This window comes from Dromiciops gliroides, chromosome 2 (genome assembly GCF_019393635.1).
Source record: "Dromiciops gliroides isolate mDroGli1 chromosome 2, mDroGli1.pri, whole genome shotgun sequence".
Lineage (NCBI taxonomy): Eukaryota > Metazoa > Chordata > Mammalia > Microbiotheria > Microbiotheriidae > Dromiciops > Dromiciops gliroides.
This window is the reverse complement of record NC_057862.1, coordinates 89,990,131-90,008,566: the sequence shown is the minus strand read 5'-3', so window position 1 is coordinate 90,008,566 and position 18,436 is coordinate 89,990,131. Positions and strand designations below refer to the sequence as shown.

Genomic DNA, 18,436 nt, shown 5'->3' with positions numbered 1-18,436 from the left:
GGAACTCTAGGCTAGATAGGCCTTTTCTTAACTTTCTGAACTCCACATGTTCTCTTTTTTCTAATACCTAGTATGCTTTAATAAATGCTTGATGCCCAACTCTCCCATTTTATAGATATGCAAAGTGAGACTCAGATAGATGAAATAAGTTGGTATCTGAATGTAGCACTAGGCCTGGAGTTGGGAAGACCTGATTTCAAATCTAACCTCAAATACTTACTAGCTATGGGATCATGGGCAAGTCCCTTAAACTCTTTGCCTCAGTTTTCTTCAATTATAAAATGCGGATAATAGCACCTATCTCACATAGTTATTGTCAGGATCAAATGAGACTCTCTCTCTCTCTCTCTCTCTCTCTCTCTATATATATATATATATATATACACACACACACATACACACACATATACACACATGCTTATGTGTGTATGTACATAATATAAATATATACATGTACACGTGTGTGTACACATACATGAATAAGAGAACACTTAGCACAATGCCTGGCACATAGCAGGTGCTATATAAATGTTTATTCTCTTTCCTTTTCCCCAAGTAAAGTCACTCAGAATTTGAACCAAAGTCCACTGATGCTAAATCCTCTCATCTTTTCACTAAGATACCCCTCCAGGCCAGAATGGATGCCAAGCCTTTAAAACTGGGAAGTGCTGCCTGTGAGTTATTATTATAATTACTCTAGCCTCTAACCATGCATGGAGTGAAGTGATCTCTGTTTTGGACCTTTCCAATAACACTGAAGCCCCTTTTCCCTAAACTCCCATCACCCTGTCTGTATTGTTGATAAAATGCTTCTCTCAATCGTATACATAGCAATCTTTATCATTTAAAAGATCATCACCCAGGAGTGAAGTTAAACATTACACAACTTCTTCCATATCAGAATTATTTCTTTTACAGTCAGTCTGTGTCTCAATGTCATACTTTCTTTGTGAAGAAAACAAGATGTTTGTTTTCCTCTTGATGCCAAACCCTGGTTTGAAAACATTTCCTACTTTTTCTCCCCCAGATGAATCCTAATATGAACCATAAAATCTTGGCAACCTAGAGTAGTACTTTGAGATCATCTGATCTGACTCCTCTCTTGTTATAGATGAGGCACCAGGTTCTTGTCATGGAATCATAGGAATTTGTGGTCCTTTTTATCCTTATCTACACAAGAAGGAGATATTAGGAAAAGAGTAAGCCAAGAGTCAGTATCCCCTTGAAGCTGAAATGTATTTCCAGTACCCAAAAGGGTGCTCTGTAGACAGAACAAGAGCTCTTAGGACTAGTTGGCACACAGGGATTAGTGTAAAAATGGCAGACAGAAGCTCTGGCCTGTCATTGGAGCATCATCATGTCGCTCAGAAACCTAGTGACAACCTAACCTCACAGGGCAGATATGTACAAAGTTATTATTTTAAAACTATCCATGGGTACTAAATAACACATCAAAGGGAGCTAAGTTATCCAGCTGGTCAGTCCAAAGCTGACAAGAAAAGAGGATATTGAATATATCTTTTGAAAACCTTGAAACCCTTATTTTGCTTATGCAAAGGGAAACAGGCTTCTTCTGGGACATGTCTTGGGTGATGCTTCTGCTGGTACCCATAGAAATAGATATTCATCTGTTTTGCAAATAATGAGCTGGAGACTTTTGCTGTAGAGGTCAGTCTGAATTATAATGCATCACTAGCAGTAAGGAGAGCAAATGGAACCAGGAGACTAGACAGAGGGGGCAAATGCTCTTACAGAGTCAGCCAAAAAACCATGGGATATTTTTGGCAGTTGACTAACTGCATCCATCTTGTAAACAAGTACTGACATCCAAAATGTCTTGTTGATTTATGCTAAGAGAAGAAACTTTGTTTAAAAGTTCCAGGCCATTTTGGCTACGTATGTATTGCTGACCCATGTTTTTTTCAGAGATCCCCATTACATCACCATCAAAGATCACTAAGAAGCTTCAGCTAGAGTTTGTAAATACAGCCCTTCATTGAGATAGGTCATGGGATCATAGATTCAAAACTCCAAGGGACATTAGAAGTCATTTAGTCAGGGGCAGCTAGGTGGTGCAGTGGATAGAGCACCGGCCCTGGATTCAGGAGGACCTGAGTTCAAATCCAGCTTCAGACACTTAACACTTACTAGCTGTGTGACCCTGGGCAAGTCACTTAACCCCAATTGCCTCACAAAGAAAAAAAAGAAGTCATTTAGTCCAATTCTTCATGCATACTCCTAGAGATAAAAGGGATCTCAGAGGCCATCTGGCCGAATCCACTCATTTTTATAGTTGAAATACTGAGGCCCATGGAAATGAAGTTTCTTTTCCCCCAAGAGTCATACAAATACTAAGGGTCAGCAGTGGAATTGAAACCTGGGTTGTCTGACCCCAAATCCAGAATTCTTTCTGCTATACCATGGTGATCAAAAACATACAAAAGTTTGGAAAATCCACTAAATCTGAGTGAATAGATATATGGATTAAACTGTTTGATTGGAAAAATTATAAAGTCCATTCATTATCGCTTACAAAAAATCTCAGCATTTTTATTAATGGCTACTGCCCACAATGAGCGAGCTCTCCTTTTGCCCCTCTTCTAACATCATCCTCATATAACTATGAAAAGATGGAACAGAGTTGAGTTGGTTAGCAGAAGCAATTAAGAATGAGCAATGCTACCCAGGAAAGTTGTCAAACTTGGTCATTAATATTCTAGTAAAATTACTTAATCATCATTTTCTAAAGGAAGAAGCTGAAAAAAATGTTTTGGGAAAAAAATCAGGGTTGTTCTTTGGATCTCAGATTAAATATATATGTATGTGCGTGTATATACACACATGCACACATACACATATGCCTTATAGTTCAGGCCTCTGACCCCTTAAATACAACTCCACTATTACGTGTTATCTCTTAGCCCCACTTAGCATCTGCCTATACTCAAATGGGGCCATTTACCCATTTGGTTATCCATGTGTGTGGACTTTGATTAGCAATGGATAATTATAACTTACATTTATTACTAAGTCCATGTCACCCCCTCATCTCTACCTACCTCTCCTTCATACCTTTTGGAGTCATATTGCTATGCAGAGAAAAATTATATTTATTTAAATACTTGACTGGGCTTCCTTAGCTCTGTCTAAAACTATAGGCAATGAGTTTGTTGTACATGCATTGTTTAAGTCCAACTTTCCCTCTGGATATAGTATCTCATATTCAATAAATCATATCTGATTTCCCTGATATATAAAGACATTGTTCCTTTCTTGGCCTTTCCCAAATGTCATTTAAACCTCAATCCTAGATAGTCTACCTCTGTGATTGCTTAACCTCATATAATGATAACATCCATGTCTAGTCCAAGCCCCAGTGGGTAATAATACCTAAAATTGATGCATTGCTTCCAGATTAGTCTTATACTTTTCCTCTTTGTTATCTTCAAAGCAACCTTGTGAGGTAGATTTGATTATCCCATTTTACAAATAAAGAAACTAAAGTTCAGAGAGTTTATACATGTATAGACAAATAAGCCAAATTCAAGACCATTTGAATAGGGAAAGAGACCTAGCAATGGGAAGTCATCACACAAGGCTTCTCAGAAGTGAGAGCCAAGACTGGAAGGAAAATGAATGTTTACGACTGTGAGATAGAAAGAAAGCAGAATGTTCCAGGCATCGGCAATAGCCTCCACAGATGCATACAGGGAGGATATTAAGTGTCAAATTGGGACAATGTTCATTCAACACATTACCATGGGTTTATTAAGTTTCAGGGATTTACCATGTTTACTTACTATATGCTTGTTATGTTTCAGGATCTGATTAATACCAAGCCAAAGTGAAATAGACCCTGCCTTCAAGAAGCTTACATTTTATCAGGACAAAAACATGTTTATGTATAGGCATATATAAAAAAGATTAAAGGTTTTAATAGAAAGGGCACTAAGAAGCTGAGGATGACATGAGGTTGTAAATCTCAGTTATTGGAATTTTGGTGAGGACATTGACAGAAACAGAGAAGTTCAAAAGTAGGTTGGTTTTGACAAAAAAAAAAATAATGGTACCACTTTGAAGAACTCAAATATAAGATGTCTATGAAACATCTAGATCAAAATGTCCAGTTTGTAATTCATGATATAGCACTGGAGCTTAGGAGAAAGACTAAGGTTAAACTAGGAGAAATTCTAGATCTGGGAGTTATTTGAATATAGATGCATAGAGAAGCCTGATTTGTATAGAAGAATTTGTTAAATGGAGTGGTATGAAAAAATACTGGAAAGATAGATAAGAGCCAGATTGTAGAGGTCTTTAAATGTCAGACTGAGGATTTATTTTTTATCTTAGAAGCAGTGAAAGCCAATGAAAGTTTTTGATCCAGGGAATAACATGATCCTGTCTTTGCTATAGTCAATTCTTGCACACAACTATAATTCAGAATACATGTTAGTTGGAGCTAAAGCTTTTTTTGGTGTTACCCAAAGAATTATTCTGAAATGGGTGACTTTGATTACAAAAGTAGCAATACAAATATATTTTAAATTGTATTTTATTCATATTTTGTTTTTTCCATATTACCTTTATTTCTCAACATATTCTACTCCTGAGCTCTAGCAGTGAGCCATAACTTGTAACAAAGAATTAAAAATTAAGAAGAAAAAAACCAGTTCAGCAAAACCAACCAATGTATAAGCTATTTCTCTTGAAACATGTAATTATCCATACCCATCATTCTCACTTCTGTAAAGAAGAAAGGGAGATGATGCAAATACATTTGATAGAAACAAACATTCTTAAGATAAAACATGGTAGGGGCAGCTAGGTGGAACAGTGGATAAAGCATCAGCCCTGGATTCAGGAGGACCTGAGTTCAAATGTGGCCTCAGACACTTGACACTTACTAGCTGTGTGACCCTGGGCAAGTCACTTAACCCTCATTGCCCTGAAAAAAAAAAGATAAAACATGGTAACAGTAAGATAGAGACAGACAGACAGACAGAAACAGAGACAGAGAAAGAGAGAAAGAGAAGAAAGAAAAAGATGAGCCCCTAGTCAAAAAAAGGTCACTTTTGAGATGCTAAGATCTATATTACAAAATGTTTAAAACTTTATAGCTTTAGAACTTTAATTTATCCATAAAATGAATGCTTATTCTGCCTTTTCATATTATTTACACTTATCAGTTGCTTAAGAGCATATAAGAATGGTTTTGTAGTTTTCCATGGGTACTCGGTAAGTTCTAAAGTTATATAGCAGTGATGCAAATGATAGCAATAATATCTGGCATTGCAACAGTATTTTAGACTTTTCGGTTTTTTGTTTGTTTGTTTGTTTGTTTTTGCGGGGCAGTGGGGGTTAAGTGACTTGCCCAGGGTCACACAGCTAGTGTCAAGTGTCTGAGGCCAGATTTGAACCCAGGTACTCCTGAATCCAGGGCTGGTGCTTTATCCACTGTGCCATCTAGCTGCCCTCTGTTTTAGACTTTTCAAAGTGATTTCTGGATACTATCTCATTTGACTTTTGCAACAACCATATGTGTGTGGGGGGGTAGGTGCTATTATTATCTCCATATTACAGATGAGGAAACTGAGGCAGACAGAAGTTACATGACTTTCCAAGGGTCTCACAGGTAGTAAATGTTTGAGTCAGGATTCAAACTCAATTCTTCCCTACTTTAAGTATAGGACTCTACATACTACATCGCTTAGGTACCTAACATGCCCAAAGAAAACTCAATAAACCTTCAATATTATTAATATTAACCAGTACAGTAATATTATTAGCCAGTACAGTAGTTACTGGTGAATGATACATGTCAGTTTCTTGAACTATCTAAATACTATACAGAATGAAATGAAGGTTGGATTCATGGAATGCAGTTAAAAAAAACCCTATATAAAAATACTCATTATGAAAGTTGAGCAGTAGTATTAAGGTCATAAACAGGCTTGGTACCCCTGTTCTTTGTTCAGTTATTCTCAAGGGACCCCTGTGTATTGTGGTGGGGGCAGGAAGCTATGTTGTGAAACTCATTATTACCTTCAAAAGTTTCATTGTACTTAACAAATATAGGGAAATCTTTTCCAGGATTCAGGGAGGGACTAGATACATGACAAGTGAAACAAATTAAGGAAACGCAGATCTAAGTTATTCCGTGTTCGCTCCCCTTGTGTTATCTTTAAGTTTCTCTTCTCTTCACTTATATCCTATCCATTGCTTCCCTTTATCTCTGCAATGCCCCAAGAATATATCCCCTGCTTTTGACTTTTACCACCACAAGCCTAGTTCAAACCTTCCTGCCACCTGCTGGACCTAGGACATAGGCTCCTAACTGTTTCTTCGCCCCTCTGTTTTCAAGGTATTTTCTTCCTGCATAAATCAGGCCCTGACCCTCTTCTCTGTAATGTCTTTTTAAACATCATTAACAAAAAGGCTGCAATGACTTCCTAATTCCTCCCCTATGAAGTTCAAACACCAAACACTGACCTTCAAGATCTTGCAATTTTGGCAATACCTAATTTTTGAGCCTTATGTCAAGAAACTTTTCTCTGTGTGTTAGAAGCTGAAGCCCTGTACTCTGCCTCTGCTTTTCAGAATACTCACCTCATCTTCTCCATCTGTTCAACTCCTTTTGATCCCATTCCTCCACAAAGCTCAGTTTGTTCTGTCCACTTGGCAATGATTTTTACTCCCCTGACTTCATCCAGAACATGGTTAATACTCATTAATCTATGAATTATTTTGTGTCATATTGATTTATCTATTGAAATATCCTTCTATTAAGCTGCAAAGTTACCACACTTAAAGAAAACAAGGGAACCGGTCAAGCATTTGTTAATTGTCTACTATGTGCCAGGCATTGAGCTAAGCACTTTACAAATACTGTCTCATTTGATCTTCATGACAACTCTGTGAGGGAGGTGCTCTTATTATCTTCTTATAGTTGAGGAAACTGAAGCCACAGAAATTATGTGACTTGCCCAGGGTCACACAGTAAGTGCCTGAGGACACATTTGAATGTGGGTCTTCCTCATTCCAGGCCTACTTCTCTGTTGAGTATGGCACCTAGCAACCTAGGTTTTGCTCATGATTACTGGTAAATAATCTACTTACTGTTAAACTAGACATTTACTAGCTGCCTCAACAGGCTACTTTGCCTCTCTTAGCCTCAGTCTTCCCATTTGTAGAATGAGGAAAATAGCCCTAACAGGGCTGTTATGAGGATCAAATGAGATAATATGAATCAAACTCTTTGAAAACCTTGAAGGGGGGGCAGAGCCAAGATGGCAGAGGAAAGACATTAAGGTCACAGGGCTCCTGATACAATAACCCCAAAAATAGCAATAAAAGAACCCTTGGGGCAGAAAAACACACAAAAATACAGGCTGAGAGTTTTCTCCAGCTATAGATAGATTTCAGGGGGCCGTGCTGGGCCACAAATAAAGCCTAACCCCACAATCTGGCCGACACACCAGACACCCATCAGAGGAATTTGCCCCAGTGCCTCTGAATTGACTGCAGCACCGGCATCTTCTGGAACCGAGCGCGTGGTCGGACTGAACGGCTGGCCTGGGGGGGGGGGGAGGTAAGTGCAGGATTGAGGGGATTGAGGATTGAGGGGAAGGAATCGACTGTCCCACCCTAGCGGGCAACCAGGAAGAAATCCTGAGAGGCGGGAGACCCAGGTGGGGGAGGGGAGCAGGGGAGCAGGGGAGCAGTCTCTTCGGAAGCTGAGAACCACACCACAGAAAGCTTTGCTGGTTGGTTTCTTAGTAAATAGGCCTGAAGTTATCTCCGGACCTGAGAACAGGCCAGGTGATATTAAAGCCTGTCCCCCCTCAATCCAAAACACCTGGGACCCTCTGAAACTGAGAACAGGAGTGGAGCCGAGAAGCAGCCCCCCTCCCCCCCCCCAGTGGAGAGTTTAAAATCAAATGAAAGCGAAGCCAGGCAGACTGAGAAGAAGCCCAACCATCCCCCAGGCCACACTATAGCTTGAACAGTGTGTCTTGGAAGCAGCGCCACACTTAAAGAAGGAGTTAAAAGCCAAGAAATAGTAAGCCAGGATGAGCAGGCAGAGAAAGCAGAAGACCATCAAAAACTTCTTTGGGGGTAAGGTAGACCACAATACAACCTCAGAAGAAGAAGATAATAACAGGGTCAAAGCTCCAATATCCAAAGCTTCCAAGAAAAATATGAACTGGTCTCAGGCCATGGAAGTTCTCAAAAGGGATTTTGAAGAGAAAGTAGGAGAAATAGAAAGAAGATATAGAGAAAAGGAGGAAAGAATGGAAAGGGAAATGAGAGCAATGCAGGAGAGTCATGAGAAAAAAGTCAACAGTTTGAAAAGCCAAATGGAAAAGGAGATTAAAAAACTGTCTGATGAAAATAACTGCCTAAGAATTAGGATTGAATAAATGGAAGCTAGTGACTTTATGAGAAACCAAGACACAGTAAAGCAAATCCAATTGAATGAAAAAATAGAGGGCAGTGTGAAATATCTTCTTGGAAAAACAGCTGACCTAGAAAATAAATCTAGGAGAGAGAATTTGAAAATCATTGGACTACCTGAAATCCATGACCAAAACAAAAGCTTAGACACCATCCTCCAAGAGATTGTGAGGGAAAATTGCCCTGATATTCTAGAAGCAGAAGCAAAAATAGAAATTGAAAGAATTCACCGATCACCTCCTGAAAGAGATCCCAAAAGGAAAACCTCCAGGAATATTATAGCCAAATTCCAGAACTCCCAGGTCAAGGAGAAAATACTGCAAGCAGCTAGAAAAAAGGAATTCAAATACTGTGGAGCTCCAATAATGATAAAGCAAGATCTAGCAGGTTCTACATTAATGGACCGAAGGGCATGGAATATGATATTCCAGAGGGCAAAGGAACTGGGACTTCAGTCAAAAATCACGTACCCAGCAAAACTGAGTATAATTTTTCAGAGGCAAAAATGGGATTTCAATGAGAAAGAGGTCTCTCAAGCATTTGTGATGAAAAGACCTGAACTGAATAGAAAATTTGACTTTCAAATACAAGATCCTGGAGAAGTATATAAAGGTAAACAGGAAAAAGACTTCATGAGGGATATTAAAAGATCAAACTGTTTACTTTCATACATGGGAAGATAATACTTTGAAATCATAAGAACTATCTCAATAAGAAATTCAGGGACAGCTGGGTGGTGCAGTAGATGGAGCACCGGCTCTGGACTCAGGAGAACCTGAGTTCAAGTGTGAGCTTCAGACACTTGACAATTAATAGCTGTGTGACCCTGGGCAAGTCGCTTGGCCCCAGTTGCCTCACCAAAAAACAAAACAAAACAAAAATTCTTCACAAGAAATTCACAGAAGACAGGGCTGAACTGAATATGAAGGGATGATATCTGTAAAGCATTTATGTTTTGTTCTTTGTAGGGCAGACAGGGTGGGGTGTCTTATGTCTGGGGTTGGATTTGGGCTTGGGGCCTCCTGGGTCCAGGGCTGGTGCTTTGTCCACTGTGCCACCTAACTAATCCATGATGACATCATTAAAATAGGGTTGAGGTGTAGGAGGAATAAACTGGGGGAGGGAGAAGGGGAGAGATGGTCTGGGGAGAGGTATTTCACATGAAGGAAACAAGAAGAAAGCTTATGGAGGAGAGTAGAAGAGGGGGAAGGAGTTGGGGAGTGAGTGAACCTTAATATGATCAGAATTGGCTCAAAGAAGGACTAACATACATACTCAAGTAGGTATAGTAATATACTTTTGCCCTGGGGGGAGGGAGAAAAGGCGGGGGAGGGGGGAGAGAAGGGAAGGAGGAAAGGGCAAATTGGGGGAGAGAGCAGTAAAAAGCAAAATACTTACAAGGAAGATGAAGATGTTCTGCATGACTGTACCACTATGACATCTGAATTGCTTGATCTCCTAGGGAGGGTTGAGGAGGGAGGGAGAAAGAAAAATTTAGAACACAATTAGCTCAGGGACCCTGATCTTATGGAGGGAATAGCTTTCATACCAAGTTGGGAGGAGCAATCTATTTAACCCTGCAGGAAAATAGGAGAGGAAGAGGACAAGGAAGGAAGGGTGAAAAAAGGGAGTGCAGGGCGAGGAAGAGGATAGTCAGAAGTAAGGCACCTCTGAGGAGGAATAGGTAAAAAGAAGATAGAGTAAATGTTATGGGAAGGGAGTGGGATATGTGGGATAGTTATGATGATTGATTATAATGGCAAAACATATGATACCTACGTTGCTGGGCTTTTGTGAAGAAGATTCTCTGTCAAGCTTAAGGTTGATATAGAGGTTGTGATGAACAGGATGCTATCGGGGAAAACCTGGAAATACCTACATGAGCTGAAGCAGAGTGAAATGTACTGTATACAAAATAACAACAATAGTGGGGGATGATCTGCTGGGAAGCATGTGGTTGTTTTCAGCAAGGCAATGATCCAATGTAACCCTGAGGGACTTATGAAGATTACAGCCCATCTGCAGAGAAAGAACTGATAGTATCTGAAAACAGATGGAAACACATTTAAAATTTTTTTTTTCATTTCCTCTTTGACAATTCCTTAATCTGAAGTTTTGGGTTTTTTGACTGTTTTCTCTCACAACTAGTTAATATAGGAATTTTTCCATGACTACTCATGTATAACTTATTTTGAATTGATTCAGTTCTTGTGGGTGGGGGGTGGAAATGGAGGGGGGAAGAGAAGTTGGAACACAAAGTTTTTTTAAAAATTGATGTTAAAATTTTGTTTTTACATATATTTTGGAAAATAAAATTCTATTCAGAATAAAAAAAAAGAAAACCTTGAAGCATCAAATATGTGGGCTCAGCAACAACAGTGGATGATTTTATAACATATTCACACAGTGTGTGTACTTTAATTCCATAAGGACTGGATTGGCCATTAATTAATTAAACAATAAATATTCATTGAAAAAACAATGTGTGCTTTCCATAGGACTAGGCATGTATGTGGCAAATGTGTATAAGCACACACTTATGCATGCATGTGTGTGTATAAATTGAAGAGTGAGATATATTTCCTACTCTCAAGAAGCTAAGAAAGGGGGCAGGTGGCACAGTGGATAGAGCACCGGCACTGGAGTCAGGAAGACCTGACACTTAACACTTACTAGCTGTGTGACCCTGGGCAAGTCACTTAACCCCAATTGCCTCCCCCCCCCCAAAAAAAAGAATCAGGTCTGGAAAGAAGCTAAGAAAGATACCCAGTGTTATAAAACTTGTAAGGAGGGTGAGGGTACATCTAGCTGGTAAAATCAAAGAAATCTTGTCCACTAAGGAAGCCACCTATAAAGAGGAAATAAGAGCAGGCACTGATAGACCCTCTAGATAAGCTTTTATAGGCTGGTCCATTATCCTGTGGTGCCACTGGCTATTGTGTTCAGTGGAAGAAAAAAAGAGTGCACTATTAGGAAAAACTCTCCATGTTGGAGTAATTTGGTTCTTGAATTCCTGGGTGGTCTTCTCCATGTTTAGCCATCTATCCCATGTTCCTTGGGGATGTTTTGTCTGCTGACATATACTGAAAATTACCCCAAATCTTGGGCACAGACACACAGGCATCCACACATACACACAAACTAAATGATCCTCATAATTTAGAGATGGAAGAAACTTTAGAGATCATACAGGCCTATCTCCATCATTTTACACATAAGGAAACTGAGACCCAGGGAGAAAAAGGGAATGTTAAGTACCAGGGTCAGATTCAAAACTCAGATCCTTTGACTCCAAATCTGTTCTCTCCACTGCAACAGTGAATTCCAAGCACAGAAAATGCTGAAGGAGATTTAGGTAATGATAAGTCTGCATCACAAGTTTGAAGGACAACCTTGTAGTCTCTGAGTCATTCTGTAATATCTGTGAGAGTCTTGTTTCAGGGGTAATAGGATCTTTGTAGTCATAGGAAATGGGACTGTAAAACCTCTCTGGAACAGGTAATTCCATTTCCTTGAATAAAAATGAAAAAGAGAACTTTGGAAATTAAAATTGCACATGGCATGATTCTATATTCTTGAAAGCTTTTGAAAGCCCAGCCTCACCTACTTGGAAGTCAGTGCATTTTCTGTTCTATCTAGCAGCGAGCAGGTGTGTTATATACTTATCCAGTGGTTCTCTTTTCTTGCATATTCATTAGCTAACAGCAAAGCAAAGACTTTATTCCAGAGTGAGTATTGTTATCTATGCCCCAAACTGTCTGTTGTTGTTCAGTTATGTCTGACTCCTTGTGACTCCACTTGGGGTTTTCTTGAGCAGATATTGGAGTGATTTGGCATTTACTTTTCTAGCTCATTTTACAGAGGAGGAAACTGAGGAAAACAGAATTAAATTACTTTGGTTACACAGCCAGAAAGTGTCTGAAGTCAGATTTGAACTAAGGAAGATGAGTGTTGCTGACTCTAGGCCAGCCACTCTATCCACTGTACCACCTAGCTGCCTTATAGGAAACTGCATTTTCTACTTCTCTCCTACCCTTCCCAGAACCTTGTATAGAGTAGACTATTCATAAATGTTTGAAGGTGGTAACAATTTTATATGATTTGCATTTTTACTCTTTTCTACCTTTTAAGACATAGATATGTATATATATGTATATATATACATATATATGTATATATGTATATATACAGACTTACATATTGCATGATTTCTCCTTTGAAAATATGTTTTCATTGTCATCAACATAGTACCTACTTTTAAGGGATCATTAGGGCAATTGAAGAAGAGTTAACAATCCTATTTTCAGGAAACATAAGGAAGTTTGCATTGAAAATGTTGGCAGTGGTTATTTGTTCTGCCTTGGCCATTAGAGCATCCAGTAGGAAAAAAAAAATTGAAGGCTTATTTTGGGGCATAGTGGTTGCTATCTTCAGACTCATCACGTCAGTGTGAAAGATTGGAATAAGTTACCCACATTATTTTATTTTTCTGCATTTTAGTGGTAAATATTTGCTAAGTACAGAGGGAAACTTCTAGTGGAGAAAGATCACTTAAGTGTTTTTTAGAATGATGGATTTATAGACATTTGAGCTAGAAGGGGACTTAGAGATCACCTTTTCCAAACTTCTCATCTGACATTTCTAAATTCACTTAGTGGCAGAGCCACAGCTAGAGACCATGCCTCCTCATTCACAGTCCATTGTTCTGTCCACTGTTCATGGTGACGTGAACAAATTGGATGATTGAATACATTAATTTTCAAAAGTGGACCAAGTCAAGTAAAAGAGCTTCTGACATTATCTACACTAGTCAGGTTGGGTGGATAGGCTTTAAAATGGCATAGAACAATTGTGGAATGAATGGGCATGTTATGAAATTAACTTTGACATAAATCATGCCAATATCTTGACCTCCTGACAGCTGTCCTTGGCAAAATAATTCCTAATCACAATATTATATTTTATGTCTTTTCACTGAGTTCCCTTTCAGTTCCTCCTATCCACTGGTAGATATGAAATTCACCATCTAGTGCCACTACACAGTGACAGTATTGAGCATTCACATTGATTTCTTGATGCAGCATAGTCTAAGGGGAAAAATAATCCTGTACATACACAGGATTGATTTCATATTGAATTAAATGACTGAAAAAAAATCAAACTACCAGTCTTGGTTTATTAATTTATTTACTAAACTTAATTTATTCACTAAACAGATCGATGTCACCAAATTAACCAGTTGTCCTTGCATCAACTTCACAGACACAACTATGCCTAGTTTTTCCTCCCTGGGATTCCAAGTCATTTCATACTGTTACCTCAGTTTACTCTTCTGGAGAATGAGGATGTTCCCTATGTACAGCTTAGGGATATTATGAAATTAGTATGTGCACTTCATTTGTTTTTTGAGGTATTCTAAGGAAAGCCACTCCATTGTGTTATGATAATTATAGTTGATAATCAAGCAAATGCCCAGATCATTTTTACACCTGAAACCTCTTGAACAGCTAGAATTTTAGCTGTACACCAATTGGTTTGATGTCTTCTGATATTTAACATTTAGTTCAATTTTATATACTGCTTTATAGTTAATGAAACAACCCTATGCAGTAGGTAGAAAAAAGTATTATCAGCACTTGACAGCCATGGAAGCTGAGATCCCAAGACATTCCACAATTTCCAGGGAGTTATTGCAATTAAGTGTTAGAACTGTGGTACTGGGACTTGAAACTTGGTCTTTTGGTTCACAATCAAGGGATCTTGCAAATCTCCTGTTAAATGCTTCTTTGGGTAACATGTTTTGTTTTTCTTTGTCAGTTGCATTTTCGGGCCTGGGCTTTACAACCTTCTACTTAGCTGGGAAGTTGCACTGTTTCACAGAGAGTGGAAGAGGGAAAAGCTGGCGACTCTGTGCAGCAATCCTGCCTTTGTACTGTGCCATGATGATTGCCCTGTCACGCATGTGTGATTACAAGCATCACTGGCAAGGTGAGCCCGGGGAATGCCTCCTCCATCTTATTTGTATCTGCTTTTTAAGGGATGCTTTATGAAGAGGGTGGATTTCCTAGTCTACTTAACCATATTGAGTTTTGTTATAAACATTCTTTACAGTGTTCTGAGCTCTTATTTTCAAAAGACAAAGATATATGAAAGTGCCCATTCAGAAAGATCAAAGCACACATTTCTATATAGGGTAAAATTATGAAGCAGAACTGAATTTTTTTTCTATAACAAATGAATGACAATAGGGTTGTTCACCATATCGTGTGCCTTTTCAGGATATGGGGGATTGGGAGTATGTTGGATAGATAGCTCCAGGCTAAGGATGACCTTGTATTGCTATAAGGAGACTTACTCTTCCAGTTGTATATGTGTGTTGTATATGTATTCTGGAGCATCATGAGCCATGAATCTAGACTAATACAGATAGCCATGAATACTCTAACCATCTCCAACCTCTACTTACCCCATTCACCACAATAATGGATTGAAATGAGAAAGACTCAAGACCCTAAAATGCTAGCTGCTGCCATGGTAGTCTTAACTAGTTTCTCCTTTGTACTCTTATTGCTCTCTCTATATACACTCTCATTGCCACATCTAGTTTACTTCTATCAACCATTCTTGTACAAGATACACTAGCCTTCTTCATGATATCTAGCTCCCATGAGTACCCTATACTCACCCACCCATCCGCTTTTATCTGTTTCCCATAGTCCTAGGGCTCTAGAGACATCCCCAGGGGAATATGCCCTTCATTGCATACACTGCCTCCTTTACCTTGAAGTGCCCATTATCTATTCTGAATAGAGAGTAAGAGTCATCCTTCAAAAAAATCCCTTTGTGTACTTTTGTTAATAGGGGCTGTCAATGCTTAAAAATACTTTCTAATTTCCTCTATGGAACCTGCCTTCAGATCCAATTAATGAGCTTTTTTTTTACTTCAGGTCTGAATCTTAAACTTCAATGTTGGGTACTGTTGCTATTGCCAACTTGATCACCAGCCTTATCCACTTGACTTTGTTCTGAGTCACTTTTCATTATTTGAAAAACTTTAATCTATAATGAAATGATGAAGATTTCCTACCACAAGGTTGTTCAGAAGAACATTGTATAGGTTCTAAAACCAACAACCAAAGCAGTCATTGCCCAATGATGATTGAATGATGATAGCATCATTGAAATAGATGTGTGGTCTCCCAAGGGGTCCTTTGTGCAATATACATCTCTCATGTAAGCGAATAAATTATGAATAGTAAATTAATTTTTAAAAAATCAGTCATATTGCTGTTTATGCTCATATTTTAGCTCTAGAACTATGTGTGACACCACAAATTTTGTGGATTTGGATGTACTGCCGATTAAATCATGTACCTTGAACCATAACAAAAGAAGGCTCTGACAAAATAAGCTATGACATGATTATAATGTAAGGTAGATATTAGTGTTGTTCTCTCATAGAAGCATAGTAAAGGGGTTCAAGTGTGTGTTAATCATTAAGAAAGTTCTTCCTGTTGCTTCCATTCTTCAAAAGATCATGATCTCATTGGTAGGGACGAATCTTCTCCACTAATGCCACTTCCATTTCTTCTCATCTTGTGATATAGTCTAAGTCTTTTGGTGTTCTTCCATAAATCCAACATGCTAAAACCTTTCTCTGGTTAATTTAACAAATTTTATGGATATAAATGTAAATCAGGCTGTTCCTATATCATTCTTGTAGCTTTTCTAATTACCAGTTTATCTTGTTTTGTGGTGCAACATTGTATACATATAATCATTGGTAAAATGTTATATCCTGCTTATGCCTACCATGTATCTTTCCACAGATCTCTGGCTCACCTGCCGTTAAAGTGTTTCTGAGATATTAGAGCTCATTGATTAGTAGTCCTAAAACACAATTGGGAAATATTGATGTTGAAAAGATGTTTTATTTTGTGTGTGTGTGGGGTGTGTGTGTGTGTGTGTGTGTGTGTGTGTGTGTGTGTGTGTGTGTGTGTGAAGAAGCAACCAGGAGTCATTGAAAAGCAGCACACAGTTTCTCAAATGCAAGCTAGATCTTTCTCCCCATGTGGTTCAATTTTGGTCCAGATTATTGTTCACCAGTAGCTTATCATATATTTGTATCCAAGATCTAGGTACTAATCGACTGATTCAATGGGTTTCTATATGTAAAACATTTTTTAAAACTTTTTATCTGATTTTAGAAAACCACTTTGCATTTTAGAAATGAATAAAATATTTGAAATATTTCAAAAATGAATATGCTGGGGGCAGCTAGGTGGCACAGTGAATAAAACATGGTCCTGGATTCTGGAGGACCTGAGTTCAAATCTGGCCTCAGACACTTGACACTTACTAGCTGTGTGACCCTGGGCAAGTCACTTAACCCTCAACGCCCAACAAAACAAAAGTGAATGTGTCTTTGATATCCCCCAAATTGAAGTTTAATACCAAAGTTATAGCTATTATGTTTTTGGAATATTGGAAGCCTTCTGCTAAAAATGTTCTTTTCCCTGACCTAAAAAATAGTTTGATCCTAAAGTGATCAAATGTTTTCTTTTGAACATGTGAACTATATCTGGTTGTATCATCTGCTGAAATAGGTAATATCTTTATTTCTGATTTTAGGGAGTGTAAGGAACTTCATAATTCAGGAATGGACACCCAAGTTCTATCAAAGTGTAAAACAAAGTAAATGTAATATATGAAATTGGCACTAAAGTTAATTTTAAACATAGCATGAGTCATTTTAAAATGTTACTTTAGTGCAAAAAAATATTTACTAACAGTTTACTATTTACAGGAGCAGCTAGGTGGCACAGTGAATAGAGTTCCTGAAGTCAGGAAGACTGCTCTTCCTGAATTCAAATCTGGCCTCAGACACTTACTAGTCATGTGACCCTGGGAAAATCACTTAACCCTGTTTGCCTCAGTTTCCTCACCTATAAAAATGAGCTAGAGAAGGAAATGGCAAATCACTCCAATATCTTTACCAAAAAAACTATAAATGGAGTCATGAACTGTTTAACACAATTGAAATGACTGAATAAAAATAAAGTATGCAAAACATGTTTTAGGCCCCATGAAAATAAAGTAACACAGTATCTCCTCAGGGACTTTGATCTAGAAGGGGATATACAACTCATAAGCAAATACTTTTAATCCACATGCATAAGGTAGTTTGAAGCAAAATGTTATATGAGGTCAGATGAGATTCTTTTCTATTTAGGAGGAATTAGGGGGGATTTTTAGAAGAAGTGGTATTTAATAAGGTCCTAGAAGGAGAGGCAGGGTGATAAAGTGGTTAATAAGCTGGCCTTAAGGGGCAGAGCCAAGATAGCAGAAGAAAGTCAGAGACATATTTAAGCTCTCCCCAAAACCATTTTTAAAAATACCTTAAAATAACTTTGCCTCAAGACAATTCCTGGAGCAGCAGAATGCACAAAAGGACAGGGTGATATAATTTTCCAGCCAAAGACAACTTAGAAGGTTGGTAGGAAAGGTATATCACACCACAGTAAGAGTGAAATACAGTCTTGCAGAGACTATGCCAGCATGGACCAGGCACCAGAAAACCAGGAGAAGGGCTTGGGAACAAGCAACTGAATCAGCAGCAGCAGTAGCTGCTTCCAATGCTCTCAGCCCACAGATGGTAAGGGGGGGTCGAACAACCGCCCATACTCAGTTGTAGGTTGCAGCCTTCAGCGGGGTGTCCCAGGGAAAGAAGGAGCATTAGCACAGCAGAACTTATAGCCACAGAGGAGCAGGAAACCTCATTACAGTTCCAGGGCAGAAAAGAGTGCTTGTGGTATCTCACAGACCAGAAGAGTAGTAAACACACCTCTCCTTAGGTCAGATTACCTTGGAAGAACTGAAAACTTACAGGTGCCTAGAACTACCTCTGAAAACAGCTGCATTAAAAAAAAAAAAAGCTGGCCTTGAATCCATGAAGATGTAGGTTCAAGTCCTGCCTGTGACA

The 18,436-nt window shown here is 38.6% G+C and overlaps 1 protein-coding gene across 2 annotated transcripts in view; it reads left to right on the top strand.

The window, feature by feature from the left end:
- PLPP4 (phospholipid phosphatase 4) overlaps positions 1-18,436 on the top strand; it is a 227,514-nt gene that overhangs the window by 160,879 nt on the left and 48,199 nt on the right. For both annotated transcript variants that reach the window (XM_043988922.1, XM_043988921.1), the window contains one exon: positions 14,272-14,442. In XM_043988922.1, the coding sequence (XP_043844857.1) occupies positions 14,272-14,442 (171 nt within the window). The remainder of the gene's footprint in view (positions 1-14,271; positions 14,443-18,436) is intronic.